General features: G+C 40.5%; 1 protein-coding gene across 1 annotated transcript in view; it reads right to left on the reverse strand.

Moving 5' to 3' along the window:
- HSD17B4 (hydroxysteroid 17-beta dehydrogenase 4) overlaps window positions 1–5,456 on the reverse strand; it is an 85,936-nt gene extending 80,480 nt beyond the window's left edge. The window contains exons 1-2 of the mRNA XM_019746537.2: window positions 4,967–5,456; window positions 1,041–1,094 (exon numbers count right to left, since the gene is read on the reverse strand). Coding sequence (XP_019602096.2) covers window positions 1,041–1,094; window positions 4,967–5,270 — 358 coding nt within the window. The 5' untranslated portion in view covers window positions 5,271–5,456. The remainder of the gene's footprint in view (window positions 1–1,040; window positions 1,095–4,966) is intronic.
- Window positions 5,457–21,345: the final 15,889 nt, after the last annotated feature.

The raw sequence follows: 21,345 nt of genomic DNA on the forward strand, positions 1-21,345 counted from the left end.
AGCCATCCGGGAGCTCAGTGGCAGCTCAGCTCAAGGTGCTGTGTTCCATCTTAGTTGCAGGGGGCGGAGCCCACCATCCCTTGCGGGACTCGAGGAATTGAACTGGCAACCTTGTGATTGAGACCACTGGGCCACGTGGGAATCGAACTGGCAGCCTTTGGAGGTAGGAGCATGGAGCTCTAACTGCCTGAGCCACCGGGCCGGCCCAGGTCTTCTTTATGTAGAAAATTTGGTTGCATGCACACTCTTTTGTTAGATATGTCTCCATAAACGAATCGGGAAAAATTTGTCTCTGTGTACTCCCTAGTTAAGATGTAGAAAAGCTGGGATTGGGAGATCATTGTGGAGCCAATAATTTCATCCCAGGAAAGACACTAATAAAATACTGGGCCATAACATCTACCCTACCTACCTATCCTACACTGAGCGTTGTTATCCTCCACAAAGGCTTAGACAAATCTGATGCGTCCACACCAACTGCCAAGTATATCAGACCAGTCCAAACCATTTAGATTACTAAAACTTCCCACCTTTGGGATACAGCATTTTCCAAATCACCCCCTTCAATTAAAGAAAAACACATTGTAAAAAGCTTCCATTTGAAAATTTTTGATCAAAGAGATTAAAAAAAAAAAAAGAAATACACTTTAGAGTCCCTGACTCCAAAATTACAGTTCTCAAAATGTACTTATTTCTTACTCTTATCATTACACTTACAGGGATTCATCTTGTACCAGCCTTCTAGCGCAAAAAATTATAATCCACAATATACCAAATGCAAGAATTTCCTTTTATATAAAGAATGCCTTCCCATCTTATCAATTCTGTTAAGTTGCAAATTCTGTGAAACTAGTTTACTTGAAAAAGTAAGTTGTAAAGTCAGCCTCAAGAGGGAAATATTTTTGCAAGCAGAAGAAAAAATTTCTGATGAAATTTGACCTTGACAAATTATTTAATGTAAAGACAAAGGTGGCTGGCTTATGAGACTATAGTACTTTAGCTACCAGCTACTGATTAAAATGAAAAATATATCAACTTACCAACAACTGATGCACCTCTTTCTGCAAAAGCCAGGGCATAGGCTCGGCCCAGTCCTAATAAAAAAAACAAAATAATCAGAAATGTCAGCATAATTGTTTTGGTCGACTCAACTCAATGCTTATTTTAAAATAACTGATGAGTAATTGATTACACTTCAATGGTAGAGTCTTCACTGGTACTCTCAACCTCTCTCACCCTTTTCTACGTGCAAGTTGGAATGCTTAAAACTGTATTTTCCACCTATTTTACCTATCATTTCCTACCATTCTACCTAGCTGCTAGGATGGTAGATGTGAACTGGATTCCACCATTAAATGCATTTGCATGAAATCTGGAAAGTGGAAATGAGACACAAGCCACCTTCCCGTGACTTCTAGCTGCTGCTGTTGGTTAAGAAGCTGACTTCCTGAAGCTTCCTAGGTATTAAGAAACAGTAGATTTAGTGGCAACTTCTTGATCTAGCTCCCTAATCTCTGGATGGCAGCTTCCATTCTCTACTGATGTCCAGTGACTATTTGGGCTGTAGCAGTTTAAATGGCCGCCTCACAAGTTATGGCTCCCCTAATGCACCACTTCTGTATTGTTCCAAAAGTCATCCCAAGAGGAATTGCCTAAAATTCAACTAGCCATGTTAAATCCTTTCCTGCTTCAAATATCTAGTGATTTCTATATACTGCACTGACTCCAACTACACAATCACCAAACACAGTTATTAAACACTAATTAAATTTTTAATTCCAATTCAAAGGTATATGGTGTAAATTTACATATCCAAAAATGGATATATACCTATGTAAGTTTTACAGGCACCAAATCTCAGTAAGAATATATAAAAGACTGGCAATTAGTGGTTATCTCTGGGGAACAAAACTGTGACCAGCAACCAAGGGTGGAAGGCTTACTTTATATTGTTTAAATTATTTTGACATGTACCCATTTTTAAAATGTATATTAATTAATTGACAAATTTAATTGGTAGTTTAAATTTAATTTAAATTAACTGATAAATAAGTATACAAATAACAAATTGAGATGGCTAAATTATCAGGCTCTTCTAAAAAAGAACCCAAAATATAAACTAAAGATATCACCAAATAATTTATTTTTCAATTTAATACACTCTGAATATGAGAGAATTTAGCCAATACAATAATTCAAGCCTTCTCATATTTCATCAGATCAAGTATGAAGCGCTTGTTCTAAACATAGGATTTTTAGAGAAATCAAATACTCACGACTAGAATGCAAAAAATTATGGTAACACAGTAGAAAAATCATCAGACAAAAGGAATGGGGTAGATCTCTAAAGGAGATTGACCTAAGTTAATCAGAGAATTGTCTCAACTTAAAACCAAGGTATACAATTCTCTCAAAAGATACAGAAGTGGGCCGGCCCAGTGGCTCAGGTGGTTGGAGCGCGGTGCTCCTAACGCCGAGGTCTCCGGTTCGATTCCCACATGGGCCAGTCAGCTGCACCCGCTACAGCTAAGATTGTGAACAACTGGCTCTCCGGTGGGACGGAAGTGATCTACCTTTATCATACAGGCCCATACAAACTGCACACAATCTGTAGTATATAAAGTAAAAAGTAGAGTCTCCTCTTTTTCCCTCCAACACAACTAGCCCATTAACAGATTGGTAAGGTTCCTTCCATTTTTCTATATCTGTTCTTATATAAACATTATTTAAATAGTTTATGTGCATTAGTCTGCCTCCCCAATTAAACTAGAAGGTCCCTGAAGGCTGACATTGAATACCTCACTCCTTTGCATTCCCCCAAAATGCCTAGCACAGCTTTACAGTCAAAATGCACAAGTTATTTCCAAGAGCCTCCCTTTTCTCCTAGTCCTCTCTTAAATCCTGTCTTAACTCTCTCACACCTAAATTCATTGTCATTCACCCTCTCTCCTCCAGTTCCTTATTTTTTTTTTATTGACCTTAAAATCTTTAGCACTGGCAAATCTCAGTTGATTCTTTTCTCAAACTGCTTGTTCAGTTTCCTTTCAGTAGTTTAGACTCATCTCTACTTGAAGTTACCAGAGAGCCCCTGAGAAAATAGCTTCACTATTTTCACTTTCTGGCTTTACCAATGAAAATATTTTTACCAGTGAAAATATTTCACTTTCTGGCTTTACCAATCAAAGAATTCAAATGACTTCAAAATCTCTCCTCTGACTTCAGAACCTCCAACTATTCACACACTCTCATTATCTCTAGATCTACAATTTGCTATCTTACAACCACGTAAAATTCAAACCGGCCAGACTTCCTCCTCCCATTGCCCAACTTCATCAATCTCACAGAGTTACATTCCCAACAACCAGTAGAGCCAGCTAATAAATGCAAATTCCCGTTATACTACCAATCATGGCAAAATTGTTGATAGTCTCAATTTCACTACAAAATTATATTCCCCCCTCAGATCAGAATTCAAGTCCAATAGCTAGCAACTGTATAATAATCCAGACAATGGAAAGTCTGCAGGGCTCTTTAAAATATGAACCAGTTTATGAACAGGAAGTGCTAAGTTCATAATTGTCTTGTCACAACTCATTAATGTTTCACAAAATCAATTTAGTGGGTTGTAATCTGCATGTATTTAATGAAACAGAATAGCTCAGAGTCTACTTCACTTACTATTACCATGTCATGAATCTGTTTCAAATATAGATGGTATTTGTGCATACTGGGTCCTGATGCAAAATGTATTTCATACTGTGAATCACTCACTGTCAAAAGAGGTTTAAAACAGTGAGTACATCACTTAATTATTTCCATTAAAAGCAAAGTGTAAACCGAATTAGGCACAGTAAGAGATTAACAACTAATAATAAATTAGAACAATATACTGTAATGAAAGTTATGTGAATGTGGTCTCTCTCAAAATATCTTAATCATGCTGTTCTCACCCTTCTTGTGACTATGTGAGCTCATACAATGCCTATCGGATGAGATGAAGTGAGGTGAACGAGGTAGGCACTGAACACAAGCACTGTCATACCACCCCAGCTGGCAGAGCTAAGTGACCAACAAGCGGCTGGCATATACGGCATGGATATGTGGTAGAAAGGGATAATTCACGTCCCAAGCGGGACAGAACCACTGCTCAAGATTTCATCATGCTACTCAGAACAGTGCACAGTTTAAAACTTATAAATTGTCTATTTCTAGAATTTTCCATTTAATATTTTTGAGCCAAGGGTAACTGAAACCGGGGGACTACTGTACAGTGCTTGGCTTGATAAGCATACCAGAAACTCCAACGTGGACTTTAGATGCTCCGTTTAAAGACCTGCCTCCCCGGAACGAAAAATCAGAGAACTTAAAATCACCCAGGAGAAGAAAGAAACACTAAATAGATGACTTTTCAAAGACAAGGAACTGATAGCTCTACCTCGGGAAGGGGGCGGGCGGGGCGGGTAATTTCAACCCCCCGTCAGCCTTCCCACAACCTTTAAAAGACTTGAGAGAAGCCTGAGAGTCTGCAGGTAGGAAGAGTCCCCGCTGATACGCATGCACAGACCAGCGTCACTAAGACCTTTTACCCAGTCCTGCCACCCAGAGCCCAGCCTCTCCACTCATGCAAGGCCGGGGCCCGCGGGAGGCTCCCACAGGGGAGGCGGGTAAGCGGGCTGCACCTGGCTGTGTGACTAGGTGTTTCTAGCCCCCCACCCCACTCAAGGCTGAGCAGCCCCACCTCTCCCTCCACAAGCGCCCCGCGAACCGCTGCTCTACATCCTCCCAGGTCGCCCCACCAGGTCCCATGACTCGCTCCCCAAGCCGCTTCCTACCCCACCTCCACTGCTTCCCACAGCCCCTAACGCGGGGACCGCAGCTGCGACTGCGCGTGTATCCCCTGCCCGAAAGGGGGACTCGCTGCGTGAGAGCGAGGCAGGCGCCCGCCCTCCATCCTTCGCAAGCTCACCTCCCCCTGCGCCGGTGACGAGTACTACCCGCCCATCAAATCTCAGCGGCAAGGCCATGAGTTCGGTCTTCACCGACGCGCACACCCGCTGGCAGAATCCTCGGAGCTCAGACTGCGGATAGGGAAGAGGCCGGCAGTGGCGGAGGCGGAGTGCGAGTGACCTATTAGTTTCTGGGAAGGAGACGGACGCCGTAGTTTTCCAAGTGCGCCTGCGCGGGTATCCCTCGGCCCTCTGGGGAATGTAGTCCGGCCGTGCTTCCAGTCGGGAGGACAGCCTGCATGAGAACTTACCTAGAAAGGTCATTTCTGCTTCAAAAAGTAGTAATGGGAGCTGCTGGGACCTGTGTGGTGAAATGGCTGACTTGGTACCTTGCGTTTATGCTTTCAACCATCGTTTTGTCACTCAGTCAACAAGCGTTTTCCTGATTCAGGTGCTAGCTTAGAGAAATAGGATGTAGCCTCTATCCTTAAATAGCTTCAAAAATAGCCCCTAAGAGGATCCGGTATATGGTGACGGAAAGAGAACTGACTCTGGTAAACACACAATGTGATATATAGATGATGTATTACAGAATTGTATACCTGAAATCTATGTAACTTTACTAACAATTGTCACCCCAATAAGCTTTAATTAAAAAAAAAATACAATAAATAAATAAAGATATGTAAACAAATGTCAGTTTTATTTTTTTAATCTTTTTTAATAACGCATTTGGAGAATACCTTAATAGAATTTGGAGACATTAAAATGATCTATCTTTATCAACCATGTTATACTTTCTAAATAAAATAGCTTATCTTTCCTAAAAAAATAGCCCCTAAGAAGAAATGGCACCCTTACCCATGGGTAAAGATTTCTCAGAATGTAATCCCTGGACCTCCTACCTGAAAATCAACTGGGAACTATCAAAAATGCAGAATCCTGGCCCCCAACGCTGGCTGCCCAAAATAGAATCTCAGGAGACCAAAAAAAAAAAAAATTCAACAAGTCCTCCTAAATGATTTTTTGTTTTGTGCGTTGAAACAGTTATATGTAGTTCATTTGACATTTATTAACATCTAAAGTCATTTATTAACATCTATAGGTGGTAGACACATATTTACAGATGAACAGTAAGGTCCTCCAGAGCGATTCAGTCGGATGGTAAACATTTTTTTTTCTTTTAATTTTATTGGGGAATATTGTGTGTGTTTTTCCAGGACCCATCAGCTCCAAGTCAAGTCATTGTTTTCAATCTAGTTGTGAAGGGCACAGCTCACTGGTCCATGTGGCACTCAAACAGGTGACCTTGGTGTTAAGAGCACTGTGCTCTAACCAACTGAGCCAACTGCCCCCCCTCCCAGATGGTAATCATTTAATAACAATGCAGCATGATAAAACTTGTGACAAATATCAACAAGTCAGCTAATGGTGTCAAAATAAAGGGATGATTATTATCTCTGCTGGGGAGAAGGGAATACTTTCCAAGGGAGATGACACACAAAGAACATTCAAAAGTGAGCTCTGCAAATAAAGGAGGACATTACGTGCAAAAGAAATACTAGCTAGATTGGTGGGGAGGGGGAAGGGAAAGGCCCAGAAGTAAGCAGAGTCCATCAGATCACATTTAGCTGTTTTAACGTAGTGCTGGAAATGTTTGTAAGAGGGATTACTCCAGGGAATACATTGCACCATTATTATAGTGCAATATATATAGTGATTGTAGGTTGACAAGGAGAACAGATGGAAACCTACTCAGAAAAATTATGGAGGTCAGAAGTAAGTCAGAGGAAATGTTAAAGAGGGAAAATTGGAAGATATTTTTGGAAATGGAGTCAGGTCTTTGTGATTAATTGGATGTGGATGTGAGGGAGGAACAACTGAAATAACCCCCATATTTCTAGCTTGAGAATCTGGGTTATGATGGGCCACTCACGAGAATAAGGATTAGTGGAAAAAGAACAGCTTTTTGAGAGAGCATGACTGTGATTTTGGGCAAATTTTGTTTGGGAAGCGAAGTGAAGGTATGGCTGAGACAGCTGTGGTTCTTAGAGCTCTGAGAGTTTGGTTTCAGTGCTCAGGCAGAGCAAGAAGTCTCTGTAACTCAAGACTGAATCTCCAAAGAGCAGTCCTTTCACTGAAAGCTTGCCCCTGAAGCAGCTCTTTGCTCAGTTAGACCTTTGTCCACCTCTTCCTTAGGACCATTCACCCTTGAACTTTGGTGCTCTCCGAAACCCAGGGAACTAGCCCGGAGGGTCCTGGACCCAAAGATAAGAAAGCCTTTGTGATAAGAAAGTGGTCACTCCTAGAACTTCGGGCCAGGACCTCGCCCCGCCCGGTGCCACCTCCCACCAATGGTTGTCTGGAGGTAGAGCCCTCTTCTCAGTCCACAGCTGGCGCTGGCGCCACTGACATCAGTTGCTCTCTGCAGAGGCGAGTCTACCCTTGATGCTATCCTTGGTTCAGACCGATGGCAACCTTCTTTGCCTACTGGCCACGAGGAAGGCCCAGTGGCGCAATCCGTTGCCATTTAGAATCCAAGCTCGAACCAAGATGTAAAAGTGAGCCTTGGGCATAGCCCTATGGGAATCCTAGGTTCAAGGATAAGCCTGTGTGACCACTGGGTACCCTTTGGTCTCCACACCCCTGCTTCCTGTGGAGAAAGCTGATCCCACGAGGAAGCCTAGTGAGCCTGTGCCCTTTTGTCAAGCTTCACTCCGAGTGCAGGATCCATCCAATGCCCTGCCTCCTAGTTACATAATGCTCTCACTTCCAGTGACATTTTTTTTTTTTTTTTTTTGTCCAATCTACTGTTGGCATTTTCTTCCATGGTCACATTCTGGACATGTTCATTACCACAAAGCTTACCACTTCTGAAATCTCATGTCCAAACATTCGACCTTTCCAGCACCTTTCCAGCTCAAGTTCTCCCATTGCAGAATTCCTCTCTCTCACTGTACCCTTCAATGCTCTGACTCCCATGGCTCTCTCAGCATCCATCGTCCCTCTGTCTTCCTTTCTGTCTTGCATAGACTCCATGATTCATCATTACAATCCACAACCCCAGAAAACTCTGAGGTCTTCCAATTCAAAATGTTTTCTAATTTCTATGATCCTTTCTTTCTTGATGCATGAGTATATTTCTTAATATCAAACATAAGGGGATTTCCTAATAATCATTTCGTTGTTGATGTTGAGCTTAATGTATTATTGTGAGAACATACTTTGATGTCAGTTCTTTTAAATATGTTGAGATTGGCTTTGTGAACTACCATATAGTTAATGTTAGTAAAGATTACAGGTGTACTTATAAAGACTGTACAATTTGTGATTTAGGGCTCAGGGTTCTGTATATGGCCAGGAAGTTAAGTTTGTAGATCATATTATTCAACTTTTTTATATCCTTATTGGTATATCCTGCTTGTTCAGTTACTGAGAAAAATATTTATAAAATATCCCACTATGATTGTGGTCTGTGGGAAAGGCCTAATTATTTAACACAGATTGGTGGAGAATACAGAATCAGAAAATGCCAGGAAATTTTCTGAAAAGAGCCATTCAAGTTACTTTTACTTGAAAGTGACGTCTCAGTTTTAATCCTATCTTTCCCTTTCTATCTAGATAGACGTGGATAAATTATTCAACTATTCTAATCTCCTCCTAAAAGATACCATTTTAAGTACCTTGTCACTAGTAAGTGCTCAGCAAAAGTTAATTTTCTTCATTTTATGAGGAGGGATTGGTAAGCTACTCTAGAACAACACGGTGACTATGACGTTATAGGTGGTTGGATATATTCATGCTTAACTGTGCATAGAGTTCTTAGTGTGAACTCTGGGGGTCGGTACTTCGCATCTAATTCTCAGTATGAAAGGTCTCTTGACCATTTATATGTGAGAAGTGGTTCAACAGGGATATTAGTTATCTAGTGCTACATAACAAATTACTACAAAACTAAGACAGTTTAAAATCATACACATGTATTTATTGTCTCAGTTTCTGTGACGTGATTTAGCTGGGTTCCTCAAGCGCAGAGTCTCTCAAAATGTCTCTTACGAGGCTGTCATCAAGGCAGTAAGTCTACCCCACATACAAAGGGGAGAGATTCCACAAGGGCATGAACACCCCCTTGGTACTCTCTTGGAATACCCTCATAAAAGGCCAGCTTAGACGTTGCCTAGCAGGGGACACAAATGTCTACAGCTACTTTGACTATGCCCAAGCAGCCAGGCCGGTTCAAGAATGCCCTTTATAGAGTCTGTGCCTGAAAAGAATATACACTTGTTCTGATGTAGCATAATTACCCAAAGTTCTGAAAACTATTGAGCAACACAATGGATGCACTTAACCCTAAGGAGAACGATCCTTAAGCAATGCACAGCGCTTTAAAATTTGCTGCCAACTCATTTTTCTGGAACAACAGAATCTGTGTTTAGCATATTTTCTCGGATAGCCACCCATCCTTTTCAGGTTTTTACAAAAGGGACCTCCCAATTCAACGGTCATTTGTTCCACTCCTCTCTGTGCTTCAGAGTGGAGTGTGTAACACAGGATAAAATAACCAATAAATAAATTTCAGTTTTATTACATATACTCAGATCCTACATTTTGTTTTTACTTTTGTACAGAAAATTTCTATTATTTATCCTCAGCTTGAATAGAAGGGTGAAAATCTGGTGATTTCTTTCCTCCTCAGATGATAAAATCCCCATACTAGCCCAACATTTGATGGAAAAAGTGATTGTGAAATCATCTCTTGATGAGAATATTGAATCTACAAGCTTTTTTTCTTACGTGTTTATTGGGAAATATTGGGGAACAGTGTGTTTTTCTGGGACCCATCAGCTCCATGTCAAGTTATTGTTTTCAATCCAGTTGTGTGCTGTGCAGCTCAGCTCCAAGTCAAGTCGTTGTTTTCAATCTAGTTGTGGAGGGCGCAGCTCATTGGTCCATGTGGGAATCTAATCGATGACCTTGGTGCTATGAGCCCTGTGCTTTAACCACCTTGCTAACCGGCTGCCCGGATCTACATGCTTATTTACAACTTTTCGCAGCTGAATTCCTTAATTCTCTGAGAGATGTGTCTAAATGCAGTATAGACCCTCTACTCTTTGCCTCATTGCATTGTTACATCCAACCTAAATATGTTGTCATGTTAAACAACTTGGTGGCTTCTGACTTATAATATTGATAGAAACATGAAGGTCTCCGATAGCTAGAAAATAATGACACCACCTTACCACAAGAGGGAGTACAGAGCCACGGAAGCATCTCTTGTAGTTTTCAAGGTTAGATTCTACAATTCTGGAGAAAATAAAACTTCTGCTGTTTCTATCTCGCCCACCCTCTTTCCCCTTCTAATAATCCAGAGACTTTCTTCTGTCAAAGACAGAACCAACATCTGCAGATCTCTATAAAGAGGAGGAAAACATATCCGGGAGCAGTTTATTTCTCGTGCTGCTGTCTAGGGCTGACTTCCCTAAGGAATACTGCCTTTCCTCTGATTTTGACACCAGAGCCCAAATACAGTTGACTCTTGAGCAACAAGGGTTTGAACTTCATGGGTCCATTTATATGCAGAGTTGTTTTCAAGAAATACTGTAAATGTATTTTTTCTTCCATTTTTTTTAGCTTGCTTTGTTGTAAGAATACAGTATAATATATAACATATAAAATATGTTAATCAACTGTTTATGTTATCAATGAGGCTTCCAGTCAACAGTAGGCTATTAGTAGTTATGCTTTGGGGGAGTCAAAAGTTACACATGAATTTTTTGACTGCCGGGGGTCAACACCTCTAGCCCCTGCATTGTTCAAGGGTCAGCTGTATATGGTTTATGAGAATACTTGCTGTGTTCAGCAATTCAAGTGTTTCTTGAACTAATTTATTATGACACTAGAGCAACTAGGTAATACAAAAGCCAATGAGTAACTTTCAAAGGCTGAGATTAAGTACTCAGTAAGCAGGAAAAGGTCAGATTCAGAGCCTAGGATTTAGAGTCAGATTTAGAACCTTTCTTGGAATGACATAAATAGAAATTCCCAGTTATAATCCACAACCATTCCCGAGTCCTTTGAGCCTGGGGAAGTGGGAAGTTCTAAAACTCTGAGTCCCATAAATGCTGGCATATTATACCTAATTACCATACATGGTGTTGGGAGATTCTTCTTTTCATTGTTAGCACAACGAGGAAAAAAAGGAATGATGAATAGAGCTGAGTAAGATAGTTTTCCCTCAGCAGAATGTGTCAGATGCTGCAGGCAGACTGTCAGGAAAAAAAGTAGGAGGAAGAGTAAACAATGGGAGATAACTAATGACTGTGAAATGGAATCATACAATGGAAACATGATTCCTTGAGTCCTGGCTAATGTTTATTAATACACATGGATTCAACAGAACAGGTTTCGAAACTATGATAGAAAAAGATTGAAAATAAATTACCAAATATCTGCCACAAGAGTTTATTCTTTTACTAGATTTCTATAACTCTCCTCCAAAGAATTCAAAGTGTACTTAATGGAATGTAAACTTCTTGTAAACAATGTCAGAGGAAAAGCTTAGTCTAGCCATGGTGAGGGGAGAAACAATGGGAGATGGAATAAACAATGACCAAGATGCCTTAATGACTTGGAAAAAACTCCTTGAAGGAAGGGTGAAATGGGTGAAGGGGACCAGATATATGGAAATTAGAGTTTTCGTGGTGAGCACACAATAGAGTATATAGATACAGCTTTATCATGTTGTACGCCTGAAATTTATATAATGTTACTAACCATTGTTACCTCAATTTAAAAACATGCTACTGAACCATTGGGTCAAAGAAAAACAAACAAACAGAAAGACTGGAAATGACCCCAGATGACTGGAGAAAGAGCAATAGCCTAATTTTTTGGCGTGAAACTTTCAGCGGATTAAAGGAATAAGCATACAGCCAAGGTCCTTGTACTCAATGATCTCAAAAGCATGGGGACGCTTTTTGCAACTCGGGAGACATCGCATCTTGAATCGTGGAATCCTCCAGGAGATTTTAGATCCAGAATATCTCATGATGCAATTCCCCAAATTCCTCTCCCTAATGCCCTTCTGCTGTTAACACTGGTCCCTCTTATATGATGCTCATCTATTACGGAGACATGCCTCCAGGACACCACAAACTTGTATTCCTGCCATTGTGTCAATATTCCTTCCCGGCTTCAGATCTGCTCAAATCTTTATGATTTTACAATCAGGCCTCAAAAGCTCAGGAACTTCTGAGAAGCAGGCCAGAATTATACTGAGGCTGAGAAGTCACTATGTCAAGATCTATCTCAGAAGTCTCAGAAAAGGAGCTTGGAGTCCAGTGGCTTGTCATTATCCAACTTTACAGTTAGGGGACTATCAAGCTTTGATTGGTCAGACCTGCACCACATGCCCCCTTTAGCGCTGGGGTTAAAATTAGTTCCACCTGCACTGAGAATAGTCGAAGAGTAGATATCCAGTGAATATTAGAAGCTATTAGAGTGAATGAGTTCTGGGCAGCTAAGAAATAGCATAGGTCCACCTCAACCATGTTTCAGCCCTTCCCTCTCCATAGTCTCCTAGCACAGGCTCATTTAGCTCCCACTTGGGTGTCTGAATCTAGTGCACATGAAGCCCTTAGTGTTGTGCAATGCGGTGGCTCTATCAGCAACCACACCTTGGTCGCTGCTGTGTGATGAGGCTCATTAGTATTCATTTTCTTAATACAGTCATGAGCTGCGTAATGACAGGTATACAGTCTGAGCAATGCATCATTAGGCAACTTTGTCGTTGTGCAAACATCACAGAGTGCACTTACACACACCTAGATGGTACAGCCTACCGCACACCTAGGCTGTATGGTACAGCCTATTGCTCCTAGGCGACAAGCCTGCACAGCCTGTTACTGTACTGAATACGGCAGGCAATTGCAACACATTGGTAAGTGTTTGTATATCTAAACATAGAAGACGTGCAGTAAAATACAGTATAAAAGATAAAAAATGGTCCACCTGTGTAGGGCACGTACCATGTACGGAGCGTGCAGGCCTGGAAGTTGCTCTGGGTGAGTCAGTGAGTGAGTGCTGAGTGAACGTGAAGGCTAGGACAGGACTGTACACTGCTGCAGACCGTAAACACTGTCCCCTTGGTTACACTAAATTTATTTAAACGTTTTTTCTTCCTTAAATGATACATTAACCTGAGCTTACTGTAACCTTTTTACCTTATACATTTTTAAATATTTTTCACTTTTAGACTCTTTTGTGATAACATTTAGCTCAAAACACAAACACATTGTACAGCTGTACAAAAATATTTTATCTATATCCTTTTCCTATTAGCTTTTTTTTATTATGTCTTGTTTTTGACCTTTACCACTTTTTTCTGAAACACTAAGACACAAACACGCACATTAGCCTAAGCCTACAAAGGGTCCAGATCACCAGTATCACTGTCTTCCATCGGTACATCTTGTCCCACTGGAAGGTCGCCAGAGGCAATAACGCTGTCATCTCCTATGATAACAAGGCCACTGCTGTAAGCAGATAACGCACCAGGCACATTCCTCTACGACGTTATGACAGCTACGACATTGCTAGGAGATGGGAATGTTTCACTCCATTATAATCTTAAGGGATTAGCATTATATAAACTGTTGTGTTGTTGACTGAAACATTGTGATGAGGCACGTGACTGTACTGTTTCAGTCTCTGTTTGTATAGTTCTAATTTCTATTGTTACCACGTCACACACACACACACACACACACACACACACACACACACACTCACTCCCCACAGGGAGACAAGCCAAGCCAATGACAACATCTGACAGCAACAACAAAGACCTCAGATAATAACCATCATGGCAACAGGGGAAGCTTCAAGGATGGTCAGGGTGGTGGAAGGTGTTCATTACCACTGTTTTAAATTCATCTTAGAATAAGGTGTGTTATCAATACAAAATTCATATAAAATAAATCATTTCTTTCAAACAAACTTCTGTTTCCCCTTTGAGTAATGTGTTTTAAAAAATAAATAAAAAGAGTAGATGCTTTCTACCCACATCTGGTTCCCATATTAACCACATGTAATCAAATCAATTATTGAGTGATTCATTAGGAAGGAGTGATTGCCCTTCCACAATGAGACATCGTCTCCAAATTTTCAGAGCATGATGAGAATATAACAATTCTTCCCAAGAAAGTCATCCTTTTTCCTTAGAGTGATTCAGATCTGCTCCCACAGTCTGCAGCTTGCCACTGGAAAAATCCCACTATCAGCCGTTTGGCTAATCTTGGGGGTATTGACTCCTGGGAACTAGGTTTCTCGATTCTCTCAGACTTACAGTGAACAAATGTTAGCTCAAGAGCTGGAGGGTAAGGACTCCCATCCTGCTAGACTCGAGAGTGCACAGGTCAGAGGGCAGTGTGTGCAGTGGCTACGAGTGCAGGCTCTGGGGTCAGGCGGCTTGGGCTTTCATCCCAGCGCCACCACCTACCAGCTGTGTGTCCTTCAACAGTCCTTTCTTTCTGAGCCTGAGTTTGCTCATCTCTATCAAGGTGATAAGGGTTCCTACCTTCTAGAGTTAGGGTGGTCCACAAAGAGAGTTTAGCACAGTGCCAGGCACAAAGTACTAAATCAGCATTAGTTTGGATTAGGATTTTTGATTTGCGTTGTGCTGATTTTTTTTTTAAGTGCCCAGGAAGTAAAACTTGGTCTGAACTCTTACTTCCATCAGGAGAAGGACTGTCACTGACATCCTAGAGCAACCTTACACCGAGCAAGGAGAACACCATTGGATAACTTGGTCCCTCACTGAAAATAAGAAAACAACCAATACTTAAGTTTCCCTTTATCTACCAACTTGGAAGAGCTAGGAAACAAATCTTAGGCAGCTTAAGGAATGTTTAATACACCTAATGTCCTCTTTCTAGAGTTTATACTTCTACCTAAAATTATTTTGGCTCTTGATTCTGGCTCAAGGATATAATTTGATCCATCACACAATCCAAAAAGGAAATAATTCAGAGCATTATTAGCAGTGATAGCTTCTATGTATCAAGGATGTTGATCCTGTTCTGAATGTTCTATGTGCCTTTAATGATTATTTGAGATAGGCATTTTGGATATGCCCATTTTACAGATGAGGAAACTGAGGCTCAATTAAATCACTTTTCCAAGCTTCAACTACAAAGCTTTTTTCTTAAACTGAAGACACTTTACAGCCTTCCAAAATACACTAAATAAATGATCACAAATGCTTAAAAATAATAAACCCTAACTGGAGACAATACATTCTCATGATACTTCAGGACAGATTTTAATTCTGAGTTGTAGCTGGACTGTCTCCACTAGTCTGTGTCTCGGAGTTTCCTTTGACTAGAGTTTTCTTAGGTTCCCTCTCCCTTTTCTAAAAGAACAAGAACTTTCTATAGGGAATGCAAAAACCAACCTAGCAATCATCTTGTATCAATCAGAACTCTTTCAGTTATAAGAAAAGAAACTTGACTCAAACTGGTTTAAGCAAAAACAACAACAACAACAACAACAACAACAACAAATGTATTGGCTCTCGAAACTGAAGACGTCCAGGGGAAGGCTGACTGCAGGTATAGCTGAAAGTACTGACTCACATGATAGCATCAGGACTCACTTTCTCCATCTCTTGACTCTGCTATCTGGGTTTGTATCTTTCTCAGGCTGGCTCTCTCCTCATTGAAGCACATTGGCTGCCAGAAATTCTAAGCTCTCAGCCTCACAGTTTCAAGTCCAGTGGGAAGAGAAAATGGTACTTTGTCTATATCTCAAACAAAAGTCATAGGATGGTGTACAGTTGAGCCCCAATTACATGGTTGCATTATGTATTCATCCCTGCGTCAATCACTCAAAGGGTATGAAATGCTTTGATTGGCCCGACCCAAGTCATGTGCTCAACCATCATCAGAGGTGACATCAGGACCTGGATAGAGTGTTGGGGACAGGTGGTACTTCTAAAGAAAACCCAGAATCTTGTTAACAATAGAAAGAGAATGGATGCTGAGCAGCAGATAAAAACGACCATAACATAAATGATTATAGGTCCTAATGGCCGATGAACCTAGGTACTCAACTCTACATATTCTTAACTAAACTCCAGGCACATGTAATGATGACAAGACATAATGTTAGAAATCAGGAAATTCCTAAAATCCAGGCCAGATAACTACTACAACTTATGGGCACAGGTACTGTGTTCTGGCAAAGTATAGATTTAATCAGTTAATATAAAGCACGTCTCACTCAATTAAGTTATGCCACAGTCAGTACCTGTGAATCCAGAGCAATGGAACAAGTGTCAATCTTCCCTCACACTCTGTCAGAGCCCTGGGAATCCTAGGATTTAAAACAAAGGAGCCATAACGCACAGTAAAGGAGCCTAAGGCAAGCAGGCTCAGAAGCCTTTCAGCTTAGCCTAAAGAACTTACAGAGGAAAAAGGCTCTTCTCAGATGGTCTCCATATGGTATACATATGTACATAGAATTTATGTCAAATCTACAGCCACAGACAAGGGTAATGCAGAAGGAACCGACCAATTACCTTTCTTAGAACTGGAATCCACTGAGAACATGATCTCAGTCATGCATTGGGGATAAGATGGGTCATGGTTGGAGGGAGCCAGCAGACTGGTAAGATGGAATTTGGTTTTGGTTGGATGAAACTGTTAGAACCCTTGTATCCCTTGGTTGAATATGTTATTGTGTTCCAAAAGTAAAGAGGAAGGTGCAACATGATAACTAGTGAATATTTCCAAAATGAAGATTAACGTTTAACTCTAAATCTGAATCTCCCTCAGATATAAACTACTAATGCAAAATGCCCCAAGGATTAAGCAAATCTTCTAATTAACTCTCTGTGCACCAGATTCCTTCTTTACAGGATAGCCTGGATGATGGCTAAAGTGTGTTTGAAATCTAAAATTCAACAACTAGCAATTTCTTAGAGAAGTCTGCTGCTAACTATAAAGGTATCTCAGCCCAGAGACCTGACCTCAGCTCACACCCAGCACCACCCCCATCACCTCCACAGCCTGGCCATATTCCCCAGGTGGTGGTGGTGGCAATGATGATGTTGGTGATAGTGATGATGGTGATGGTGATGGTGATGGTGATGGTGATGGCGGCTCAAGGAATCAAGCTCTTACCATGTGTTAGGCACTTTTCTTTAACCAAGTGCTTTTCATGCATTATACATAAGTACCACAGTTATCTCCACTGAACAGGTGAAAATAACAAGAGAAAAGAAATGATCTACAGGAGGTCACAACCTGCAAGTGGCTCCTTCATCCGCATATTTAACCCAGTCGTCTGATTCATGGACATGACAATACGGATCTCAATGGTTTCCCTTTCAGTAACAAGCTAGTTGTTACTTCTAGTTGTTAATCACTGTCAGCTTCCTAATTTAGATATGCACGAACAAGCCTCACACAGTAAGGACAGGGTTAGGGTAATTTAGATAATTTTTTGACAGCAACTTTCTCTGGCCCACCACAGAACATTCTGCAATTGAACATCTGGAACCAGCAAAGGAGAATACTAAAGGACTCACCTCAACTGCCCATCCATTCTGGGAGCTGTAGGGTGCTGCAGAGGGTAGGGTTCAGTCCTGGGTTCAAGCTCTGGCTCTGCTACTTACCAGCTAAGTCACTGGAACAACTTCTTATCTCTTCAATGTCAGTTTCTCTTCTGTGAAGTAGAGAATGAGTCCACATACTTCATAGAGAGAGTAAGATATAAAACAGCAAGCAGCTTTATGTTACTCCACAGTAAATGCTTCAGCACGATAGCATCACGTTCAGGGTGGGAACGTTTGAATCCCATGACCAATAGAAGATATCTGCAGAATGGATGGAAAATTCAGAAGGATGCAGAAAAGGATTAAATTCAGAGATAGCCATTCTATCTCTGCAAGAACAAATCTTGACTGAAACGACCCCAAATGTGCCATTTCCTCTTTCCGGGAACAAAGAATAATTTTATCATCTATGACTACTTCCATCAAAGTTTCCCTTGATCCATTCTGACTTGTATGCAAGGATTTTCAAATAACAACCCTCAGCAGCATTGCTGCTGGGGAGGGAAGATCTGGGAGGGGTTAGAAGGGACAAATCAGGCAATGTGCCTCTTCCATTCCCAAGTGAGATCAGGGTTGCCACACAAGAAGCTGAGGGTGGTTTCAACACACCTCAGTGAAGCCTTCCTTCTCAGTAATATCTGCTTCCCCATCCCCAGAGCTACCCCTAAAGCAGCTCTTACTCCCTTGCAAAGAAGGATTGAGGAGGCGGAAAGGGGAGGAGGTTGACTCCATCATTTATATTTCAGAATATACTTAGGCTACATCATCATCCCACAGCATTATTTGGTCATTGGTGTTTGTCAGGCATCAGAACTATGATTGGTTGGCTGCTGACTTTAGGCTCCAGTGAGCAGGAAGCTAAGAGTGGTTTTGCGTCCTTATATTTAACTGCACAACGTGCCATGGAGAGGATTCTCATAGGATTTGCTGCCTAAAGTTGGCAGTCAGTCATTCTTTGAGATGACCCCAAAGAGTATTTGAGGAATCCCATGAGAAAACAAGCCAGACACAAAAGGGTATATACTGAATGATTCCATTTATGAAACTCAAAAATAGGCAAAACTAATCTCTAGTGAAAACAGTCAGAATAGTGGATACCTTGGGTGGGGAATTATGGATGATAGAAATGTGATTTTTCTTAATTGGAGTGCTGGTAGACAGGTGTGTTCTCTGTGAAAAATGTCTAGAACTGTGCCCTTAGGATTTTCTATATGTATGATATACTTCACTAAATTTACTGAGAGAAGGGAGAAAGCACAAAAGAAAGAATAAAAGGAAATTAATGGAAATTTAAAACAAAAATGTAAACTAATAAGAGCCTGAAAAGATGTTTCATTAAGTCAAATCACAATGAGCCATCATTACAAACCTATTAGAACAGCTAAGATGTAAAAATGGTGATGATACCAACTGCTGGTGAGGATTTGGGGAAACGGAGTCTCTCATACACTGCTGGTGTTAATGTAAAATGGCATAGTCACCCTGGAACATGTTTTTTTTGCAGTATTTACCATGTTATTTGGTAATCATAGCCTTGGGCATTAATCCCAGAGAAACACAAACGTATTTCATACAAAAGCCCGTATACAAATATACATAGCAACTTTATTCATAATAGAAAAATATTGGAAACAACCCAAATGTCCTTCAATGAATCAGTAGTTGAACAAACTCTAGTACATCCATACAATGGAATACTACTCAGTGATAAAAAGGGATGAATTACTGATCCATGCAACAATCTGGATGGACTTTAAAAACACTATGCTTAGTGAAAAAAATCCAATCTCAGGAGGTTGTATACATTATGATTCCATTTATATAACACTCTCAAAATGATAAAACTATAGAGATGGAGAACAGGTGACTGGTTACTAGGGATGGGACGAGGATGGAGTGGGAGAGGGTGTGAATACAGAGAGGTAGGTTTTATGAGATAGTTCTTTTGTGGTGATGGAACAATTCTGTATCTTGATTATGGCAATTGTTACATGAATCTATACATGGAATAAAATGACATAGAATTACACACACACACACACACACACGCATGGACGCGCACACACAAATGAACACAGTTAAAAAAAATAAACCCGATTGAGGAAAAATTAAATAATGTCTGTGGTCTAGTACCAACATACAATATCAATTCCTGGTTTTGATATTGTACTACACCTAAGTCACAGGTCACCATCGGAGAAAGCTGGATGAAAGGTACACAGGACTCTACTATTTTTACAACTTCTTATGAGTCTATGGTTATTTTAACATGAAAAGTTTAAAAGAAAAAAAAAGAAGAATCTTCCATCCTGTCCAGTTTCGATTAGTCCCACACGTATTTGCAAAATGTTGCTCCCTTCAGGCAGGGTTGTTATCCCACAACGCAGGTCTATCTTAGTGTCAAGCACTGTTAGATGAAAACACACAATCGTTATATGGAAGTGTATCTATAGAAAATACTCGCAAATGGTGAGGAGTAGGAGCAGCCAAACTATGCTTCTTAGGCTCACTGGCTCAGCTCTCTTGCTACTTGGGCTTGTACGATTTGCATAATGGGTTTCACATAAACTTCAAATTTAATACTCTTCCTAAAAGTGGAATCTTCATATATGTGCAGAAAGATTTTCTTAAGTATCGTAAGAACTAAACAGAAAAATTAAAGGTAAGTTACCTAGGTAAAACATCTGTATTGAAATTAACATTGGGAAAAGATTGAAAAGTGGAGGTTGTCAAATCCCAAACTCTGTTTTTGCTGTCAGCAACCCGAGATTCTTACCAAGATGTCAGCTTTCCATCTCCTTAAACTAAAAGGGATTGTTTCTTTTAAAGTCTGAAAGAAGGGAGTATGGCAAACTCAATTTTAACGCAGAGCAAAAATCTTCTTTCTTGGCCTACTAATGAAAACAAAACTGGTTCAGAATACAGGGTCGGTTTTTATCCAATCAGCCATGTTTATATTATTATTCTTGGTTGAAATTACGTGGTTAGTCAAGAGACAGATAAAACAAACTCTAAAACTTCAAAAGCCCATCTTTCTGTAATGAGGAGGGAAAAAAAGAACAAAAAATATCCTGTCAAGAGTTAGCGCGTATCAGGAAGTGCTGTGATTTATCCAAAATGGACTTTGGACATCAACTCTCTCAACATAATCCAATGATAAGGAAAAGATCTCTGTCTTGTCTAGAGCCACAGGGAAAGCCATTGGCAATAAACACATTTAGGGTCTAAACCTCACATCGTCCTCAGGCCTGATTTCCAAACCTCTGCCAGCCTGAGGTCATATTGTTTGCTAATGCTTCATCTCTAAGACTCTGGGAGCTTGAGTTTGTGGTAACTAGTGGCAAGTGAGCACACAGAACCAAATGGTGGGCAGGACACAGTGAGATTTGGCTCAGTGGCACGGCTGGCAAGAAATATGGAAGGGTCATCTTCACTGGACCAGTTCAACATGTACTTCTGTGTACTGGCCCGAGTCCTCAGGGGACACAGGTATACCTCCCTGAGGACGAAGTTTATGAAGTATATGAAGCCAGAGTTTATCTAGCTTCACAAGTGGGGCTACAATCTATTTCTGAAAAAATGATTTAAAAAATTCTTTCCTTAATATTGAATGTCAATTGTAATTGAAAAAATAAATAAAAAGTCAAAAAATTCTTTCCTATTGTTTCTCAAATATTCCCAAGAATTAAAATGTTAAATATTAATTAAAATGTTACTTCTTAGTTTTCACTTACATTCTTCCACTCAGTACAGTTTGTAATCTGTCATCGACTCACTTAAACC

This window comes from Rhinolophus sinicus, linkage group LG03, assembly GCF_036562045.2.
Source record: "Rhinolophus sinicus isolate RSC01 linkage group LG03, ASM3656204v1, whole genome shotgun sequence".
Classification (NCBI taxonomy): domain Eukaryota; kingdom Metazoa; phylum Chordata; class Mammalia; order Chiroptera; family Rhinolophidae; genus Rhinolophus; species Rhinolophus sinicus.